This window comes from Rutilus rutilus (genome assembly GCF_951802725.1).
Source record: "Rutilus rutilus genome assembly, chromosome: 9".
NCBI lineage: Eukaryota > Metazoa > Chordata > Actinopteri > Cypriniformes > Leuciscidae > Rutilus > Rutilus rutilus.
In genome coordinates, this window is record NC_140223.1 from 12,808,469 (window position 1) to 12,829,139 (window position 20,671).

Genomic DNA, 20,671 nt, shown 5'->3' on the forward strand with positions numbered 1-20,671 from the left:
ATAGGGAAACAGATTCAGTGTTAAACACCTTTTAGAGGGAAAAACATCACTTTTCACGGGCCATGTAAGTTGGTGTTCTCATTTACCCAGCTCAGGTCGGTGTCACACGATTTGATTGCCTTGCAGAATCCAATCCCTCTTATTGTCGGCATGAAACAAGTTGCAATTAGTCTTTTCTTCCCTATTGTGACATATATTTGAGTAAAACGGCTTCTCGAACAAGGAAAAATGTAGGGCAGACTTGATTTTGTTCATGGGGAATTGATTGGATGGTTTGATAGTTTTGATTAGCTAGGCCTATTGGTCGATCTCATGTGAGTGATAGGTTCTCCCGCCCCTTGCGCCAGTAAGCGTGTCATCGGAGAAGAGGAGAAGAAATGTTGCTGTCCAAACGTGAAGTGCAGTATGATTTAAAGTAACCCTATTATTATTCTTTTTTTGGATATTTCCTTTCATTTCATTTAGTGTGTAATATAACTGTTTGTGATTGATATTTGAAAATTTGCAGACCCTTTACAAAGTGTATGGTAAATGGAGTTATTGTCTTCCAAGCCCATTGTGAATCTGAAACGAGTCGTCAGTAATTCCAGTCTTACTTCAAGCATGAAACTACGTAGGTTTGTAACATTTGCTTAATGCCAGCCTGTGGTCTTCATTGGCTGCCTGTGAACAACGTCTACTTTGACCCTCAAACACTGTAGATTTAGCTGAGGCCTGGAAAAGTTTGGTTCAGGTTGTCGACATGTCGAGAAGACACTCTTTTCTACGCTAAAGCAAAAGCAAATCCACTTTGCACTTCCAAAGACTGAAATATATACGGTTAAACTGGCGTCCAATCTTTACTGTTCGTATCAAGTGCTGAGGAAGATCCGGAACTGAAATTTAGATATGTTAATAGGTGCTTGGTTTCTTGACACATGCTGTGTAAGCGGTAGACCAATCAATGCAGACTGGGGCATCTGACCAATCAGAGAAGAGTAGGCTTTCGGTAAGGTTAGGTTTAGAGAGACCAAATCCTTTATCAAACCAATTCAGACGCTGTGAGGAAAATAAGAGGTGATATTATAAAATTATAAAATGGAAGTGGTGCCCCTTGATTACCATCAGAGGGTACTCCACCTCAGACTATTATCACTCTAGCAAAGATTGCATTACCCATAACCCACTGCCCAGACTATCAGCCATGATTGTATTCAGCTGTTGCTTGTTAGTTTCTGCCTATATAAACCTGGTTAATTCAGTCACTCTTCACTAGGTCTTGTTAGTTGTTTACACTGCATCTCTGAGTGTTTTCAATGTTCCTGGTTTTTGATATCTGCCTGTGTCCTGGTTTTCCCGTTCCTGTCTCACCCTTTGGATTTGTTTGTTTGATTGGACTGGTGCTCTGACCTCTTGCCTGTTTTCGACTACGATTGTGGATTATCCTTTCAATAAAACAGCATTTGAAACACAGATCCTCAACCTTCTTGTCTCAGAGCAGTTTGTGAGACATGTAAACTGTTGTAGTATGAGACCTTCAAAACAAAATTAGGAACATTTAAAATAGTATAATATGGGCACATGAAATGAGGTAAAGCTAACTGTAGAGTTATTGTAATATTTATTTAAGTAACCATTTGAATAAACTGCAATGTGCACATTCTTTTTCACACTATTGTCTGCGGTTTGCTCTTAACATGAGAGCATGAGAATGCCTTAATTCTTCGAGGAATAGATTCAACAAGGTGCTGGAAATATTCCTCAGAGATTTTGATCCATATTGACATGATAGCATCACACATTTGTCGCAGATTTGTCGGATCCATGATGCAAATCTCCCGTTCCACCACATCCCAAAGGTGCTCTACTGGAATGAGATCTGATGGCTGTGAAGGCCATTTGTATAGAGAACTCCTTGTCATATTCTTTGTGCTTTGTGACATGGCTTGTTATCCTGCTGTAAGTAGCCATCCGAAGATGGGTACAGTACATTGTGGTCATAAAGGGATGGATGTGGTCAGCAACAATACTCCGGTAGGCTGTGGTGTTGAAATGATGCTCAGCTAGGGGCCCAAAGTGTCTCAAGAAAATACCCCCACACCATTACACCACAACCAGCAGCATGAACCATTGATACAAGGCAGGATGGATTTATGCTTTTGTGTTGTTTGACAAATTCTGACCCTACCATCCGAATGTCGCAGCAGAAATCGAGACTCATCAGACCAGGTAATGTTTTTCCAATCTTCCATTGTCCAATTTTTGGTGAGCCCGTGCGAATTGTAGCCTCATTTTCCTGTTCTTAGCTGACAGGAGTGACACTTGTGAGACCAGTGTGGTCTTCTGCTGCTGTAGCCCATCTGCTTCAAGGTTCAACGTGTTCAGAGATGCTCTTGAAGACCTCGGTTGAAACAAGTGATTATTTGAGTTTCTGTTTCCTTTCTATCAGCTCAAACCAGTCTGGTAATTCTCCTTTGACCTCTGGCATCAAGGCATTTTTGCCACAGAACTCCCACTCACTGGATATTTACTCTTTTTCTGACCATTCTCTGTAAACCTAGATGATAAACCTAAATCCTAGTAGAGTCTGTCACCAGTCTGGCATAAACAACCATGCCATGTTTAAAGCCACTTAAATCTTTCTTCCCCATTCTGATGCTCAGTTTGAACTTCAGCAGATCGTCTTGACCAGGCCCACATGCCTAAATGCATTGAGTTGCTGCCACGTGATTGGCTGATTATTCGCATGAACGAGCAGTTAAACGTGTACACCAAATTAAGTGGCCGGATTATGCTGAATTTTTGTATCAAATCATCCATTCTCATTCATGATGATAGCAGACAAGGATGAAGGATGGATTAGTAGGCCAGTAACCTTTTTAAATGTGACACGGTTACAGTGCTGTCCATCTGTGCATTGATTTATGTTAATTTCTTTTAATGCTTGAAAAGAAAAAAGAATCAGTCTCCACTCCAAAAAATATGAGTTTGACACTGACCGAATATGAGCACATTTGTATTCATATCATAATATTTCTGTGCATGTTAAAGTGATCCATGAGAGAAACTTTGAAAAGGCTTAACTTTAAAACCAAATGCCAGAGATTAACTGGCCTCGCTATGATCTCAAATGACAATGAATTCATTGATGAACAGCCAAGTTTGACGGTACAGCTTTACATGAAGGCTTACTTTAATTCGTGAGGTGTTATGAATTAATGATGAACAATCACAGCATTTATGTATCTTGATCAATGTTAATTATACATTTGAGGCACATCCATTTTCGAAAGAAGTCTCTTAAGCTCACCAAGGCTGCATTTATTTGATCAAAACTACAGTAATATTGTGAAGAATTTTCTATTTTAATATATTTAGCCTAATATTGTTGTTTAAACCGTCATATTTTTTTTTCTGATTCTTTGATGAATAGAAAGTAAATAAAAACAGCATGTATTTGAAATATAAATCTTTAATAAAAATAAAATTGTAAATGTAAATTGTTACTGCTACTTTTGATCAATTTAGTGTGTCCTTGTTGAATACAAGTATTAATATATTCAAAAATGGTACTGACTGCAAACCTTTGATCATGTACTAACAATGAACAATAGTAGTTTTTTTAATTAAAGGTACAATATGCAAGAATTTTGCATTAAAATAGGCCAGTGTTATATATTTTGTTAAGTTGATTACTTACAATATCCCAAATGTTTCCAACTATTTTAAAATCGTGAGAAAATTGCGATTTTTAACCAAGGAGTCGCCAGTCAATTGCGTCATATCCGCGTTACCCTCGGTTTCCGCTCGTACTGCGTGGAGTCCTGGACAAATGCGGAAGTTGTAGTTGTAGCGTCTATCAAGCAACAGACGTTAGCTTGTTTCGTGCAGTCGTTATGGAACACAATTTTTCTTTACCGATTGCAGCTGGTTCTGTCGACAAAGCATGCTTAATTTTATATTTTCCTAATGTAGCATTCGGTAATAGTTATGTTTATGTAAGGGAAGTATTATTGCTTTAGATTTGTGTTTAGTTTATTGACATTGTTTATCACGTCTGGTGTTTATGGCCATGTAAATAAATATAGCATGTGTTATACATAAAGATTAATCAGTATTTTGGCAAATGATGTGGGTATGTTCGAATATACTTTTACAACAATTGTTTAGAACACGTAAAACTGCGCCGCGTTATCACAACAATGAATTCGACATACAGTAACATCTATGATAACCAATTTAGTATTAAACCTTACTTTTCTTGCGGTTAATTTATTTTAATGAAATAAAAGTGTGATGAGGTTCACGAGTCAGGAAGGAAGAAGACAGGGGTCGGCGTGACTGGGACTCGTACTTTATTAAAATAAAGCAAAACAAACAAAAGTCGCGCACAACGCGCATTCACCGTGGCAACCGCGACGGCACAAAACAGTTCAAAAATGAGAGCTCGGATCCACCGGTTTTCTTTCTCTGCGTCCAATTTTCTCTTCAGTCTCTCTCTCGTTCCAGCGCGCGGCTTAAAAGCGGTCTCTCCACGCGGATCACGGCAATAAGACACAGGTGTTCGTCATTTGCACTTGACCTACTTGCTCGTCTCTTCTCTCTCCCATTACAGACCGCGCTGAACCACGCCCCCCTCGCCACAAAAAGCATGTCATTATAAAAAAAGAACTTAGCCTCATCCATGAACATGATTTTTCGATTCCCGTCTGACTGATTTACATCCACGGTGGAGTTTAAAACGACAGTTCCCATCATTCCACGCTCCTTCACATCGTCATCAAGCTACGCCGTTGTTGTTGTTTGGAATGTAGCACCCTCTAGAGGCAAAAAATTCTTGCATATTGTAGCTTTAACATTAATCTAGATTAATAAGTGATGCCTAATGCATAAGGTATGCTAACAAATCAAACCTTTTTGTTACAAGTTTGTCATGACGAATTCATTCTTGACTTGTGACATTTTGTTCTACAACATTTAGTGTATATTTAGTTTGTGATTTATTTTGTTATACTTTTGTTCATTGTGTGATTTCTTGTGGCTGTGATCTACAGAGGATACATTTGAGAGAGTTTTCAGAGTGAGTTTTAGCATGCCGACAGCGTGCTCCGCTTTAGTGTACTCCGTAACAGTTAGACTGACAGCACAGTGAAACCCTCTCTTGGTCTGGTGTGTCTCTGAATTTGTCCTTTTTCAGCCTCACTACTACACAAGCTTTGCTTTATGTGAATCCACAAACTTAACTTACACAGTACATTTAATTTACTGTTAGACTTCAAATTAACTGCTGTGAGAAATATTCTTCTTATTATGGATAATCTTTAGGTCAATGTTTTATTCAAAGGACTATGATAATTTTGTGTTATTTTAAATTGTATTTATTTAGTCTGTTTATTAAAATCTGTCAGTTGCACCCCAACAGTTTGTCATCTTCCATGTGAAAACTGCCTGTCCATTGGCAATAATATCTATTTTTTCACACCTCTCCCCATACAACCAGCCTCAAGCAAGAGCCAATGAATATGTAGTTTACCACATTCCTAGGGGAAAAATATAGGCTACCACAAGTGAGCCTGGGGTCCATTCATTCAGAGAGCACGTTTTAAGCAACATCAAATTTATTCAAAATGAATTCAGAAAATCAAACACTGTCATCGGACATTTGTTTTGAAGGTGTCTGGGACCTAAATGAACAAGCCCAAAGGGTTCTGTCTGACCATGCCAGGCCTGTCAGCTCATCAGGTTTAAAGTTTACAGTGAAGATGCTGACAGATTTTGGCTATGCAGACTGGAACAGCTTGCCCTCTTTATCCTCGGGCATCATCCAAGAGCTTTTTCTTCTTCTTCACCATCAACATCTCCAGCAAGTTAAACATTTTTTAAATATGGTGCAGGGCCAACTTTCACTCAGAAATTGCTAGTAGATTTTAGAAATGGTTACAAACAGAAAGTAACTGAATTAAAATTTTGAAGTAGAAAGAAAGACTTAAATAATATTTTTGTAAAATGTAAACCAATCTTTTTTTTTTTTTTATTACAGTAAAGCATTTCCTAAATCGTTCAGTCCATAAAGGATTTTGCCATTAAAAATAGTCCTCAGAGCAAAAGGTTTTTTTTTTATTTTTTAATTTTTTATGCAGACAAACTTAACCATCTCACTCCAGAATTTTTTTTCTTCAAAAATAGTTTTTATATATATATATATATATATATCAGAAATATATATTTATCAAAAATCAGTTTATATGTTTATTCTTTTCAATATCGTGCAGCCCAGCATCCAGCTATATTAGGCTATATTGGTAGTTGGCGCTCATTTGCAGAAAGTTTCGTGCATAAATGTTGGTCATGCTGTAAATCGGCAACTCTCATTGAAAACGAATGACTTCCAGTTGTTTTATCGCAGAAAATCGCCCTGTGTGTGAATGCCGTAGGCATTAGACAGACGAGACCGCTGAGAGCTTAGCTGTTTAGCTTCTGCATTTAATTCTTGTAGCGACTTCATCCAGCCAGGGAATCTAATAAGCAGCAGGTGGCAAAGGGGATCTTAAATGCTATCGATTGTTTTGAAGAGTGAGAATTTGCCATAATGTGTTCTCAAATGTGTTGAGATCATCTCCGTTTTAAAAGCAGATGTTAAGTCACTTTTAATGTAGAGCTGTGGAACAGAAATATTGGTTGTACGGAAATAAACTTGAGTAAAAACTCATGAGCTTGTTTCTTTTAAGCTTTGAAATACCTTAAATGATGTTAGGCAGACTTTTGCCTTTGTGCTGTTGATGGGCAGCCGTTTTCGGCTCATGTTTTCACATACTATGATGTGCCCTTTTACACAATATATAGAATATAATAGAATATAATCTGTAATGACCCAGGGTTGGGTAAATGGTTTTAATTTAGCTTGTCTATATAACTCAATTCTATACAAAATATAGATTGAACAGTTAAATCTTACAAAAACATTTCACATTTCACCACAAAATTAAAATTAAAATAAATGAATAAAAAATAAGCCTGTGTTTTTGCTGCATTGTGACATGATTTAATAAACATTATTTTCATGATACTTTTCAATTATTTGTTTTTAACGAAGTAGTTGTGGAAGAGGGCAGTTGGTAACTTGACAGCAGTTCTCAGCAATGTGTCCCAGGTTTTTCATTGTTAGCTTGTCTGTGCTACTCACACTCACACTCACACTGACTCACACTCGCACTCGCTTTCACAATAATAGCTGTGCAGAATTGAACAAGGAGGTGTTGACTGACCCCAAACTTCCTTGATTTGTCTGAGGAAGATCATGTCTAATGTGTCTTTCTGATGAGATGGTGTGTGTTCATTTGACATTTTAAAGAGCAACAGATAGGGATGCCTAGGACTTGTAAGTTGCCTGTTATTGCAAATTGTTGGCTGGAGAGTTTGAGATCTGGGATAAAAGAAAAAGTTTACTTTTTTGATTAAAAAATAAAAGCTTATTGTTAGCACATAGGGTGATTGATTTATACCCTTCTAGCTGATGTTGTGCTTTATTTTCAGGGGCTGTGCTGAAGAGTTAGATAAATCTTTTAACACAGTATGAGCAATTTAATTTTATATCACGGTATCCATACACTACCTCGTTCAAAGGTTTGCGGCCGGTAAGATTTTTGAAAGAAGTATCATCAAGCTCACCAAGGATGCATTTATATTATCAAAAATACAGTAAAACAATAATATTGTGAAATGTTTTACAAATTAAAATAACTGTTTTCTATTTTAAAATGTAACTTATTTTTGTGATGCAACGCTGAATTTTCAGCATCATTCCTCCAGGTTTCAGTGTCACACGATCCTTCAGAAATCATTGTAATATGCTGATTTACTGCTCAAGATATATATTTTTTATCAATGGTAAAAACAGTTGTGCTGCTTAATATTTTTGTGGAAACCGTGATATATCATATTCAGAATTCTCTGATTAATAGAAATTTCTAAAGAACAGCATTTATTTAAAATACAAATCTTTTGCATCATTATTAATGTCTTTTCTTTCACTTTTGACCAATTTAATGCATGCGGTAATGGAAAAAGCGGTAGTGTGTGTATACATGTATAAAATAGTTATTTTTATATTATAGTCATTTGGCAATGCCCATTTTTAGTAACCCAAATTAACCACAATGCTTTACAAATGGAAGGTACTATTAAATCATTAGATTATAGCCTACTTTATGGATGCAAATCAAAAGATTCATATTACATTACAAATTGATAAGTTTGGCACCAGTGCAAAAGCAACTTCCTCAAATAGTAAAACACCTGAGTTAAAAAAAAAATAATAAAAACATCTGAAATATCTAGCATGGATTGCAAAATTGGCACATTTGTACCATTTAGATGTATATACTATTGTACCATCATACAGCCGGTGCTTCTTTGCATTCATGTGAAGCTTGCAAATTTGTGAACAAGAAAAAGTGAAGCGGGGGGAGTACAAAGCCTTGTGGTACACCTTTGTTGATGGCCAGAAGGTGGGAGGTGAACTTCATCTGCCTTGTAAAAAATCGAACAGGCGGCAGCTTTCGGCTGGCTTGATGCCCATATTTCTGTTTAAGAAGGTGGATGATATTGAAAACAGAAGTGAAGTCAAAGAACAGGATGCGTGCCTAGGTGTTTAGTGTCTCCGGGTGATGTAATGTTGTGTGTCAAAGATGCCAGGTCAATGGCATTCTCCATCAATATACATGAGTGGGCGACTGTTTTCAAATGCAAACTCAACTTTGAAATTTCAAAGGCGATCCTGAGGGTAAATGTGGTTCTTCTGCCAAGGGGATGTTCAATAGGAGGCGTATATAATAGTATAAAATATAAACTTTTTAAATAATTCAGTTTAAGCTCTTGAATGCAAAATAATTTGGTTAACGGCCTTTCACATTTCTTTTAGTTGGTTTTCTTTTGTATTAGGGTTATACTTGTTTTGTATTTCACCCCTAGCATCTTTATGGTATGATATATTTACTATAGCATGTTAAATGTTTAGTGTTGTGGAACTTGTGTGAGATATAGCAGATTGATTCTGTATTTTTCTGTCCATGTTTGTTGAGAAGTTTTCCTCTGCTTTGTTTTGGAAGGTATGGGCTGTTTGAGAAGCAGCTCGCTCTTCTTGAGGAGTCCGAAGGTGGCTTTGATCAGTTCACAAGCAGCTATAACAGTTACGGAGTACAGCGGATGCCAGACAACAGCCTCTTCTTTAAGGAGTGGGCCCCGGCCGCCGAGGCTCTGTTCCTCACTGGAGACTTCAGTACGTCTTTTCTCATTCTAAAATCACGTGTATATGACTCTGCACATCAATAGTGATCATTTTAATTGCTTACAATAGTGAGCTATACTGTACTGGCTTACATTACAACATGTTTTTGTGTAAATAAGGTAAAATATTTATTTTCTGATTTTGTATATTTAGTCAATTTAAAACATAATATACAAGTGTATGACTTATCATTTTAAAGGCTTAAATATTAAATATGGTACTATACTCTTAAAATACAATGCTCAGTTTTATATAGCATGTAAATAATAAGGTAAAATATTAATTTAACTATATATATATATATATATATATATATACATATATATATACATACATACTTATACTTATACTTAAAATACATATACATATAACTATGCTTGAAATGCAACACAGTTTTATGTAAATAAGGTCAAATATTTAATTTATTTTCAGGTTTTGTGTTGTGCAAATATTGGAGCATTTAAATCTTTTGCCATAAACTTTTCAGCTTTGTCACAATTCATAATTCAGAAAGTTTTGTTATCGTACTGATATTTTTTTCCACTGCAGAATTCATAAATCATACAAGCGTTAGTCTGCCTATTCATGTATCCTTGTGTCAATTTGTAGTTGACTGTTTGTTCGGTTTGACAGATAATTTTTTTTTCATCTTAAACTAGATGAAAGAACGTTGTGTTCAGGTTAAGACAAAAAGAAAAATCCCCTCAAGGTTATCTGAATTGCCTACAAGACCAAATGCAGTCAGTCAGTCAGTCACTAAGGGCCTTTCTTTTGAAATCTTTTGTTGTCAGAAGTCTGGCATAATGATTTCTCACCAAGAAAGTGCATTAATGCAGTATTTCAAGGCATTTGCTTGTCTTTTCTAGTCATTAGGAAGTGCACGTTTTTTCTTAAAGTGGTAATGAGCCAGACTTTACAGACTGCAGGCCAAATTATGTAGTCGTTGATCACATGGCAGAACTTACATTGCTTTTGTGAATAAACAAATGATTTTTAGTTGTTGTTGAGAATATGCGATAAATTAGACAGCAAATAGATATGCATCATTATTACTATTGTTCATACTAGGGTTAGGGTTTAAAAGAGCCCCTAACCCTAATATAACCATTTAAAATAAAATAAAACAAGAATGAAAATGTAACACAAAATAGACAGTATACATTAATAAGTAAAGAAAAGAAACAAAGCTTATATAAAATATAATCATGTGATCTTTTCTTCATTGTTAAACCATTTACATTTATCCACCTTATAATTTCTGTATAAAGAAATTGTATTTTTATAAGCGTTTAAACCTATGCTAGGCAGACGATGAAATGAACAGAAGTTGACTAGATTATCTAGATTGTTAAATTAATTTAATTGTACTTTAGTTACTAGATATGTTTGCAACAACATAAACAAAGTCATCTCAGTTTGCACCTTGAAAACCAATTCAACCCTCTCTTAGTTGCCACCATTTTGTAAATGGTGTCAAATTAGGCTAGTCACTGAAGTTAGAATTAACTGGAATCAATCTGGCCCAACTTTATACGTTGGGCGTTTCAATGGTTATTTTTAAGTTAGAGGCTCAAAAACTCAATGAAAATGACAAACCAATTGATTAGTCAAACTTTTTTGGTCTTTTTTCCTTTCCCTAGCAATGATTCACCTTAGCAATATCAGAGCGACACACTAAAAATCACTTGTAACATCTTACCAAACGCATCACACTGTTTTGCAAGTTTTGCACAGACTAGAACTACTCACCTTTTCATCACAAAATGTCAAAATCTAGTTTAGATAATATTATGTATTGACCAGGGGAAGTTTTTAACTGTAACTCTTTCTTTTTAATAGATGACTGGAATAATTTTTCGCATCCCTACACTAAAAAGGAGTTTGGGAAATGGGAGCTGCACATGCCCCCAAAAGAGGACAAAACACCTGCTGTCACTCATAACTCCAAGCTGAAGGTGAGCAGACACATTATCTGGTTTGTTTACTTCATTAGCCTGAACGAGGCGCTGAGGTATTATGAAGCCTTTATGCACTGTCAAGATGGATTTAATATTCACCCTTTTTATGGATGGCGTGTCAATGTTAAAGCCACAGGAACAGCTGTGACTTTCAAGCCATTTGAAGCTTTTCAGCAGCGTATGTTTTTAATAACGCCATTCCAATTTGGTGTTTCACACCCATGAGGTTTAAACACAGAGCTTTAATTTTAAACAAATTGAAGCCAATCCGACTCTTCACTCAGTTATAGGTTGTACGTTCCCATTAAAGTCAACAAGCTGAATTTACTTTAACACACATTCCTGGTATTATTGAGAACGATTCATCTGTGCATGTTCTAAAGAACAAAATATATTTCTTTGTAATATTGCATCAAAATGTAATAACTTGCTCTGCTACTTTCCATCACCTAGGCCATTGGGTCAATGGCAAAAATTGGTGACACTTTAAAATAAGGTTCTATTAGTTACATCAACTAACAGTAAGCAATACATTTAATAATCTTTGTTATTACACGGCTCTGTGGAATACTTGATTCTGATTGGTCAATCGCGCCATCCAGCAGCGTGTTATTTCCCGATAACAACCAGTAAAAACTGATAACACCGGCTCATCCGGGTAACTGAAGTCTTGTTTTCTTCGTGGATGTATAGCGTTTGGTGAGCTAATAAAATATTAAAACTCAAATCAATATTTTGTGTACAATTATTTAATTACGTCATCCGGTATCACGTATTATTTCAGGCATTAAACCGGAGGTGCCGGTCTATTTGGCCTACAAAAATACGTCATCCCTGCAGGACTTTATAGATCCAATTCTGGACATCTAGCTGAGATTAATTTCCAATCTATCAGTGTACAAAGCCATTACAGCCTCTTCCGCTTCTGTGTATTATGTTGTGTGACACGCTGGTTAGAGGCTTGATTGATGACAGGTAGGTGCCACTCACTGGGCAAAGGCTGCTTTTCTGGTTGCTTTGTTCCTGTTGTCTCCTTGGGTCAGGCTCCAAACGATAAGAACCAGATGCAGAGCTTGGCCCTGTCCCAGTTCAGGCCCCGAGACTGGACTCGGATGAGTTGAGTGTCAACTGGATTATGTTTCCGGTGAAAAGTGGTCCAGTCAGAATTTAATTATGCAGGAATTGGACTGTCCTATTCTTTCTGATTCACGCCTCAGGTTTAGGATAGACCTTGTGTTGTTATGGGTCTTTTAGGGTATTTTATGCACCTGTTGACTAAATTCATGACATTAAGACCTGGTTTCACAGACAGGGCTTAGGTTAAGCCAGGATTAGGCCTTAGTTCAATTAGGACATTTAAGTAACTTTTATAAATGTGCCTTAATTCAGTTAAAACAGCTGAAACATGCATTTTAGTCTAGGACTAGGTTTAAGCCTTGACTGTAAAACAACTACTACTACTACGGTCTACTACACAACTTTAACCAAATTAAAAACTAAATATCAGACGTTTAACTAGATGGTGACACAAATATGGAATATTTCTTGCATGAAGCCACCAAAAATGAAAATATTCATATCAAACTTATTAATTGTAAATAAATGTATTACAATTTAAAAGTGCTGTTTTCTGTTTTTAATACATTTTGAAAAATATAATTTATTCCTGTGATGCAAAGCTGAATTTTCAGCATCATTACTCTTCATTGATACACGATTCTTCAGAAATCATTCTGATATTCTGATTTGCTGCTCAAAAACATTATTTATTATTATTAAAGATGGAAACAGTTGTGCTGTTTCATTTTTTTTTTTTTTTTTCAGGATTATTTAATGAAATGTTTAAAATGGAAATCCTTTGTAACAATGTAAATATCTTTAATGTCAGTTTTGAACAATTTATTGCATCCTTGCTGAATAAGAAAAAAAAAAGGTAACATTTTACAATAAGGTCTCATTTGTTAACAAATATAAATGATAAAATGTTCATGTTAATTCACAGTCCAATAACTAATATTAACAGATTATTTCTTATCTTAAAAATGTTCGTAAATGTTGAGATTTAACATTAAGATTAATAAATGTTGTCCATTGTTAGTTCATGTTATCTAAAAATCTTACTGATCCAAAACGTTTGAATAGTAGTTTACAAGGAAAGTTTCGTTATCAAAGGGACAGAAATATATTCTTTAATCAAAATAATGCAAAGCACAATTTCACGGCCAGTAAATGTTCTCAGTAAACCTGCGACTGGACCCTAATTGGACAGTACAGCAAAGTGACAGACATTAAATGAACTCAGTAAGAGTTTAGTCATCATCCATTTATCCTCCGCCTCACCCTGCTTTCATTGACACCGTGTGTCTGCTATTTTCTGCTATTTTATCTCCATCAGTCTGTCTGGCTCAGCATCTGTCCATTCTAGCACTCTTTTCTCAGTAATTATATAAACTGGCAAACCCGTGGTGTGGCGGTTTGGCTCTCCTGCATGTCCTCGGGTGAAGAGCCGGCTAATGATTGAGCCCCACTGGGACGCTCCTCTGTAGGTCACCGGCAGGTGCCAATGGCTCTGTCATTACCTCTTGCTGGCAGCTTATGGAGGGGACCATCAAATGATCCATTTGCTTTTTGGCCTGGGAAAGAGAGAGATAGGAAGACTCAGGATGGAGAGCTCCCCGGGGTGCATTCACACGGTGAGAGATGCTCTGTTATCGATCCGCGCTCCCGTACTGACAGTCGTGTGACTGTGCGCGGCTGCGGGGAGGGAAGAGGAGAGTGACTTTGAGTAAGTTAGACCGTAGACTAGTACTCCCCGCTGTTTTCAGGCTCTTGTTTAGAAAGCGGGCTGGAAACGGAGTGCCTCTGGCTGTTTTTTTTTGTTTTTGTTTTTGTTTGTTGCCTTTTAGGTTTGAGCAAAATTCTGAATACAGTATATTAGTCTTTTATGCTCACCAAGGCTGCATTTAAAAAAAATCAAATTACATTACTCAGCCAAAAAAAAAGTTGCTGTCTGGATATAAATAGGCAAATGCCTAAGTGTCTATGATTGGATTGCATTATTGCAGTGATTATTATTTTTCTAGCATGTTATATGTTTGGCATCAGTTCTTCTAACCCTAATTGATGATTGTTTAAGAAATGAAAAGCTTCACACTCCATGTAGGAAGAGGAAGACACATCATGACCATATTCCAGCATGATAATGTCTAGATTCATCAGGCTCAAACTGTGAAAGAATGGTTGGGAGGAGCATGAAGAATAATTTTCACACATGAATTAGCACCTCTTGAGTCCAGAACTTAAATTCATTGAAAGTCTTTGGGATGTGCTGGAGGAGACTTTATAGAGTGCTGGACTCTTGCATTGTCAATACAAGAGCTTGACCAAAAATTGATGCACCTCTTGATGGAAGACTTTTAATGAATTTAAGGTCTGGGCTCAGAGGTGCCAATTCATGTGTGAAAATGATTCCTCATGCTCCTCTCAACCATTCTTTCATCATTTCTTTCACAGAAAAAGACTATAAATTCTTCTTTCACAAGCCTTGTGAATCTTGACATTGTCATCCTGAAATATGGTCATGATGTGAATCATATTATAGAAACATAATAATCACTGCAATAATGATCCAATCATAGACTCTTAAGCATTTGCCTATTTAAATCCAAACAGCGACTTTTTTGGCTATATGATATATGATATGATATGATATGATATGATATGATATGATATGATATGATATGATATGATATTATACATTGGTTTTTGCAAACCGTTTTCAATTGTGAATGGCACACGTTCCTGGCGTCTATAAATCCGGTGCCGCCACATCTGGTGCACCTCTACAACTGTACAGATCAATGGAAAAACACACTCTGACATTAAATTCACACGCTGCCTTCGAATGCCCTTTAGAAAGGATTGCTTCTGTAGTCTAATCTGGGACACGTGATGAGTTTTTAATATCTGCGAGTGAATAGTTTTGCTTCAGCCTATAAATAACACTGCCAATAGTACACAGAGGATTAAATGACCCTTTCCGTTTCTGATCAATGGTTTTGTGCAGGCTAATAGCTTTATTTCAGACAGCCCTAGAAATCATCTTCTCTGTGAGGAAAACACAGTGTAGCATAATAAACATTTTTGGACATGGTTACACATCACTTCAGTGACGCCGAAAGGTCAAAAATAAAAATTCAAAAAATGTCTCACTCTCATGACATTCCAAACCCATATCGCAGTTTTTTTTCTTCTGTGGACCATCAATAGTTATTTAGCAGAATGCCTTGTCGCTGATTTCCATACATTGAAACATAAATTGATCACAGCTCAGAAAAAGCATCATAAAAATAGGAACTTTTATGGTGCTTTTTGTCATTTTTGGGTTTTTACAGCCCAAGTCCCCATTCACTTTCATTGTATGGAAAAGAACCGCACTGACATTCTGCTAAACATCTAATTTTGGGTTCTTACAAAAATCATAGAGTTAAAAAAAAAAAAAAAAAAAACATAACTGAATAAATTGTGACATACTTTTTATTTATGAGGGAGCTGTTGCTTTAAACACTGGTGCAAACATCAGTTCCCACGTAATCTTTCCTGCTCTCCCTGTCTATAGTTGTAATCTAGGGCATATTGGTTAAAACAGAAAGCGTTTGATCTATTATTCATGTTACTCTTTCAAGTTTGTATGTATATGCCTTTAAAGCAAGTGCCAAGTAAAAAATATAAGCAAACACAAATGTGTTTACCAGAACGCTGCACGTTTATTGCCACACTTTGACTTTTCTATGGTTATTAAATTAAATTGGTTATCAAATCGATAACCATGCAGTTTTCCCTTTTAAAAATGATCGTAAACCTTTCAGAAGCTGCTTGTTGCCACAAGGTTTTTTCAATGCAATCAATTCAAAAGTCATATTTTTTTCTGCACAAAACCTCTTTCACCTCCAGCGGTCAGACTGCACTCAAATGTCCTCTTTGCTTGGACTGTGTGACCTTTCTCCATGAGATTGGCCCTTTATCCCTGCTCTCTGGCAGCTGTAAACACATTTTCTCTTACCGGCATTACCCTGCACCCTTTGCTTGTGCCCATGTCCTCACCCTCTCTGTGTGCCCTTGCCGTTTCATCCTTCATTTGTCTCTCTTCCCAGGTGGTGATTCACACCAGAGCCGGTGAGCGACTCTACCGAATCTCTCCTTGGGCAAAGTATGTGACCCAGCATGAGAAGGCCGTCATCTATGATTGGGTACATTGGGACCCTCCTCAACCTTACATTGTAAGTGATTATTTCCCCGCAGCGTCGGTGTGCCACAACCTTTTGTTTTGTAGTTAACTTATCATGAGTTCTGAGTTTCGACCCTTCTGTTTAAAGGGGCTATATGTAGAATTCAGAAACACTTGTTATTAGCGACACCGGTGGCTGTTAAGTGAACTGCATGCACACGTAACGTACAAGAGAGTGAACGTGATTCAAGGACATGATATACTCAAGGCGAAGTTCTTTTTCGTTGTTTTCTAAGAAGTAAAACGAAGCTGGAAATACCTTACAGCGATATACTGTTAACAAACATCCCGTGCTTTCCACTCTGCTGAGAGTGATGTTTACATGTAAATATGTGCTGCACGCTTTCCTCTCAATAACAATGACAGCGGTGAAAAAACAGCAGCTAAGAAAGCATCTGATCATAGAGATATGGATATTTTTGAACCAGCTCTGCGATTCACCGGCATCATGCTGACAGATGATGTAATTAAAATGACACCGTTATGATAGTGTATATTAAGTATATTTGAGACTATAGTCTCACATAGCCAGATCTATATAGTCTATAGTTTGAATTTAACCCTTTTATTTGAATGACACATTGACATTACAGAATTGAATGGCTCTATAGGCATTTTCCTGAACATCGTATAAGCATTCATTTCATGAGTCTCAGAACGGATGAGAGGCTCTCAGGAGCGTGCGTGAACGTCACATGCTTTTGATTTTACCGGCAAAGACTTCCCGAGTCCTTCACATAAATACCAGCATAGTGGGTTTCATTGACACCATAGAAAGTCGCGGAAGGTCTCGTGTTTTTTTTTTTTTTAAGTTTCTTTACAAGCTCATCACACATTGGCATTAAAAAAGTAATTAATACATAAATTCTTACACATACCCCCTTTAAGGATAACTCTGTACATGTAATGCATTTTTAATTTAGATGACCCTGTTAAAATAGTATGAAACCTTGTTTCCGCCAAAAAATAAAAATAAAAGATAATTGCGACTTTTAATCTTCTTTTTTCTTTTTCTTACGTACACATGCTAGTTTACATCTCGCATTTCTGACTTTTCCCCCCCTCTGAATTCTACGGTTTCATCTCCCAATTCTGAGAAAAAAGTCGTAAGCTCAGAGTTTATTTTGTGATTTATAACTCTCCCTTGTGAGATATAAACTCGCAATTCTGTGAAGAAAAAAAGTGAATTGTGGGAAGTCACAATTACCTTTTTTTATTAGTTTATTCCATGGCGAAATAAGCTTCCTACTTTGATAAGGATGTGTGTGCGCATGTGTGTGTTTGTGTGTGTATTTCCTATTAATTAAAGTTTCCAAGCAAAGCAAACTGTCTGAAATCAGGGGGATGAAGAAAATGGCTTTATAAATGCATCATGAGCCATTTCATTGGTTTCTACTTACTGCAATTTTGCTTTAATGTCAAGTCAAGACATTAACATCATCCCCTCAGACTATGAATTATTTATGCTTGTTAATGTCCTCCAGTCATGATACGATGAGAATCTCCATCTTATCTTCAGTTGTATTGGCATGGACTTGTTTCATACTGTGATGTTAAATTTGGATGAAGAATTGTTGCAGAAATATTTCCCTGCTGTTTTTTCTGTGCCAGCACAAGCATCCTCGTCCACAGAAGCCCAGGAGCTTACGGATATACGAGTCCCACGTTGGCATCGCTTCTCCTGAGGGCAAAGTGGCATCCTACAGCAACTTTACACACAACGTGCTGCCCAGGATCAAAGATCTCGGTAAGAGACTGCTTCGTTGACACAAAACTGTTGAGGTAATGAGAATCGACTTTCAAAGTTGCTTAATCCTCACTATTTAAAAAAAAAAAAAAACATTTATTTATTTTTGATGTTGTGATGTTTAGTTTTTTTTATAAATTTTTTATTGGTTTTGTTGCTTGTATTTTTGTGTGTGTGTGTGTGTTTTATTTTGTTTCCTTACTTTAATTAGTATCTTTTTCAGTAATATTTCATTCAAATACATTATTTTATTTAAGGCGAGACGGCAGGCAAAAACATAGTTTTTTTTTACTGGTCAATTTTGAGATTTTTGGATATTTGTCTTCAATAACATGTCTTCTTTCAGACTTGTGGTGAAAAAAAGTCTGAAATACACATTTAGGTCTTTATTTTACTACATTTTGTCTGTTTGTGTCTGTAGATTTCTCATAAATTCAACATAAGTTTGCGTTCTAAATCAACATGCTGCTCTGCGATCTCTGCTGGCACCCTGTCATCACATATACCGCTGGAAAGCTCTCTCTCTCCTGTACAATCCTGTCGGATCCAAATATGGTCATTTCCTTTTTATCAGCAACCAATCGTGAAAGTAAAAGGGCTGAATGCGCAATCTCATTGGCTGATGATAAATCTTTAAAGCCCGTTTTCTCAAAATGACTTTTCTCTCATACTCCAAGTCCGAAATCTCCACTTCAGTAGCACCTATATACACCAAACTTTCCAGTCTTGAACCTAGTTATATTATGAAGACATTTACAGAGGGATTTGTAAATATATTATTCCTAGCCTGATTTATATAACATTTTATTCCAAAAAACATGGCGAAAATCATTTTTTTTAAGGCTATTGACAGTATTTTCTGATTTACAGGATAACAAAAGTAGATATCCATAAATCCCTCTGTAATTTTTTTTCCCCATCTACTATGTGAACACAATGAAAAAATAAATTTTAACCTGGCTTTATCCAATACTCAGATTTCTTTTTTTTAAATATATGCAAATTAGCACATATTTAATTAGATATAGCCTAATTTGCATATTTAAACATTAAATCACAGAAAACTTGTAATACATTTTTTTTCTCATCTTAATGTAGGTAATCAACTGGGAAAGTGTCATGGTGATATCTGCTAGTTAAAAATGTTACCCTATTCACCTGTAGTGTCTCACCTTAAATATGAATGTGTTTTTTTTAACACATCCTTTATTTTCTTTCTTAGTTTATTTAATTCTTTATTTTTTGTTTAGTATTGTCACATTTCATTTTGTTGCCTTACATTAATTAGCATATTTGACAGTAACATTTCTTTTTCAAATACATTTTTTTAAACAAATTATTTTATCCATACATGTACATGTCACGTTGACCGTTTTTATTCATTCAACATTTATAATTGTTCTCTGTGGTCTTTTGAAACTAAATGTTAAACACTTGTCCTTTTTCAACTTTCAATTTAGAATTTGGCACCCGCTTTAATACTCTTCTTCCCTCAAATAATTGTTTTAGCTAAACTTTTAAAATGAAAAGAAGACATTTGACAATTCAGATGGGGAAGATAATTCATTTCCACAATGTTATGATCTTAAAAAGAGTTTCACACTTTCATTTTTCTCGGCTAACAAAAAGCACAATGGACTTCATCAGTAGCAGGTCTGTAAAGCACTTTATACATTTGATGCATTACACAGAAGTACTGAAGTACCATAATACAGGATTTTTTTTTTCTTTTTTGTGGAAATATACCAACATCATGCTATTCTTTTAAAATATCCCAGCGGACTATAAATGTAAATGTATCATTTTGTGCAATAGTATATATCAAAGTACCTTAGAATTACTCATCCAGTACTTCACTGCACCACAGTACCATTAAAGTACTGTTTTGTAAGGATCCAAACATTATTTTTAGCCCAGAGAGAGGTTATATTCTACCTGCCAACATTCCTCCTTCATCACTAAGTATCCGAGCTGCAGTGGTGCTTAAACTGACAGACATTGCCGCATTGATGATGAGCGACTGGCCCTGGTGCCAATGTTCTGGGGAGGCTGTTCTCTCAACCAAGCCCCATTCTGTAGGTCAACACCCTGTTTACAGGCTTTAGTCGCCGTGTGGAGTGTTCATTAGTGCTGTCGTGGATGAGGGTTGGAGAGAGGTGTATTTGATGTGTTTTGGAGATGCTGGGGGTATTTTCAAGCACCCACCAGACACAGAAGATGAGGTTTAGAAGCCTGTGGTTTAGCGATTGGGGTCATAACAGTTACAAAGTTCTAAAATCCAAAGTTCTGTGGAGAATGTTCTGGTCACACTTTTTTATATAATGAAAGGGAGTGGGGACTCTCACTGTCAAAGTCGCATGAAATGGAAGTTGCGATTAGTCTTTTCTTCCATATTGTGACATATACACGAGTGA

At 36.3% G+C, this 20,671-nt stretch overlaps 1 protein-coding gene across 2 annotated transcripts in view; it reads left to right on the forward strand.

Annotated features, from left to right (window-relative positions):
- gbe1b (glucan (1,4-alpha-), branching enzyme 1b) overlaps positions 1-20,671 on the forward strand; it is a 155,251-nt gene that overhangs the window by 16,184 nt on the left and 118,396 nt on the right. For both annotated transcript variants that reach the window (XR_014628575.1, XM_084418074.1), the window contains exons 2-5: positions 9,087-9,256; positions 11,105-11,220; positions 16,377-16,502; positions 18,122-18,257. Coding sequence is in view for 1 of the 2 variants with exons in the window: in XM_084418074.1 (XP_084274200.1) it covers positions 9,087-9,256; positions 11,105-11,220; positions 16,377-16,502; positions 18,122-18,257 (548 nt within the window). In the remaining variant the exon portion in view is untranslated. The remainder of the gene's footprint in view (positions 1-9,086; positions 9,257-11,104; positions 11,221-16,376; positions 16,503-18,121; positions 18,258-20,671) is intronic.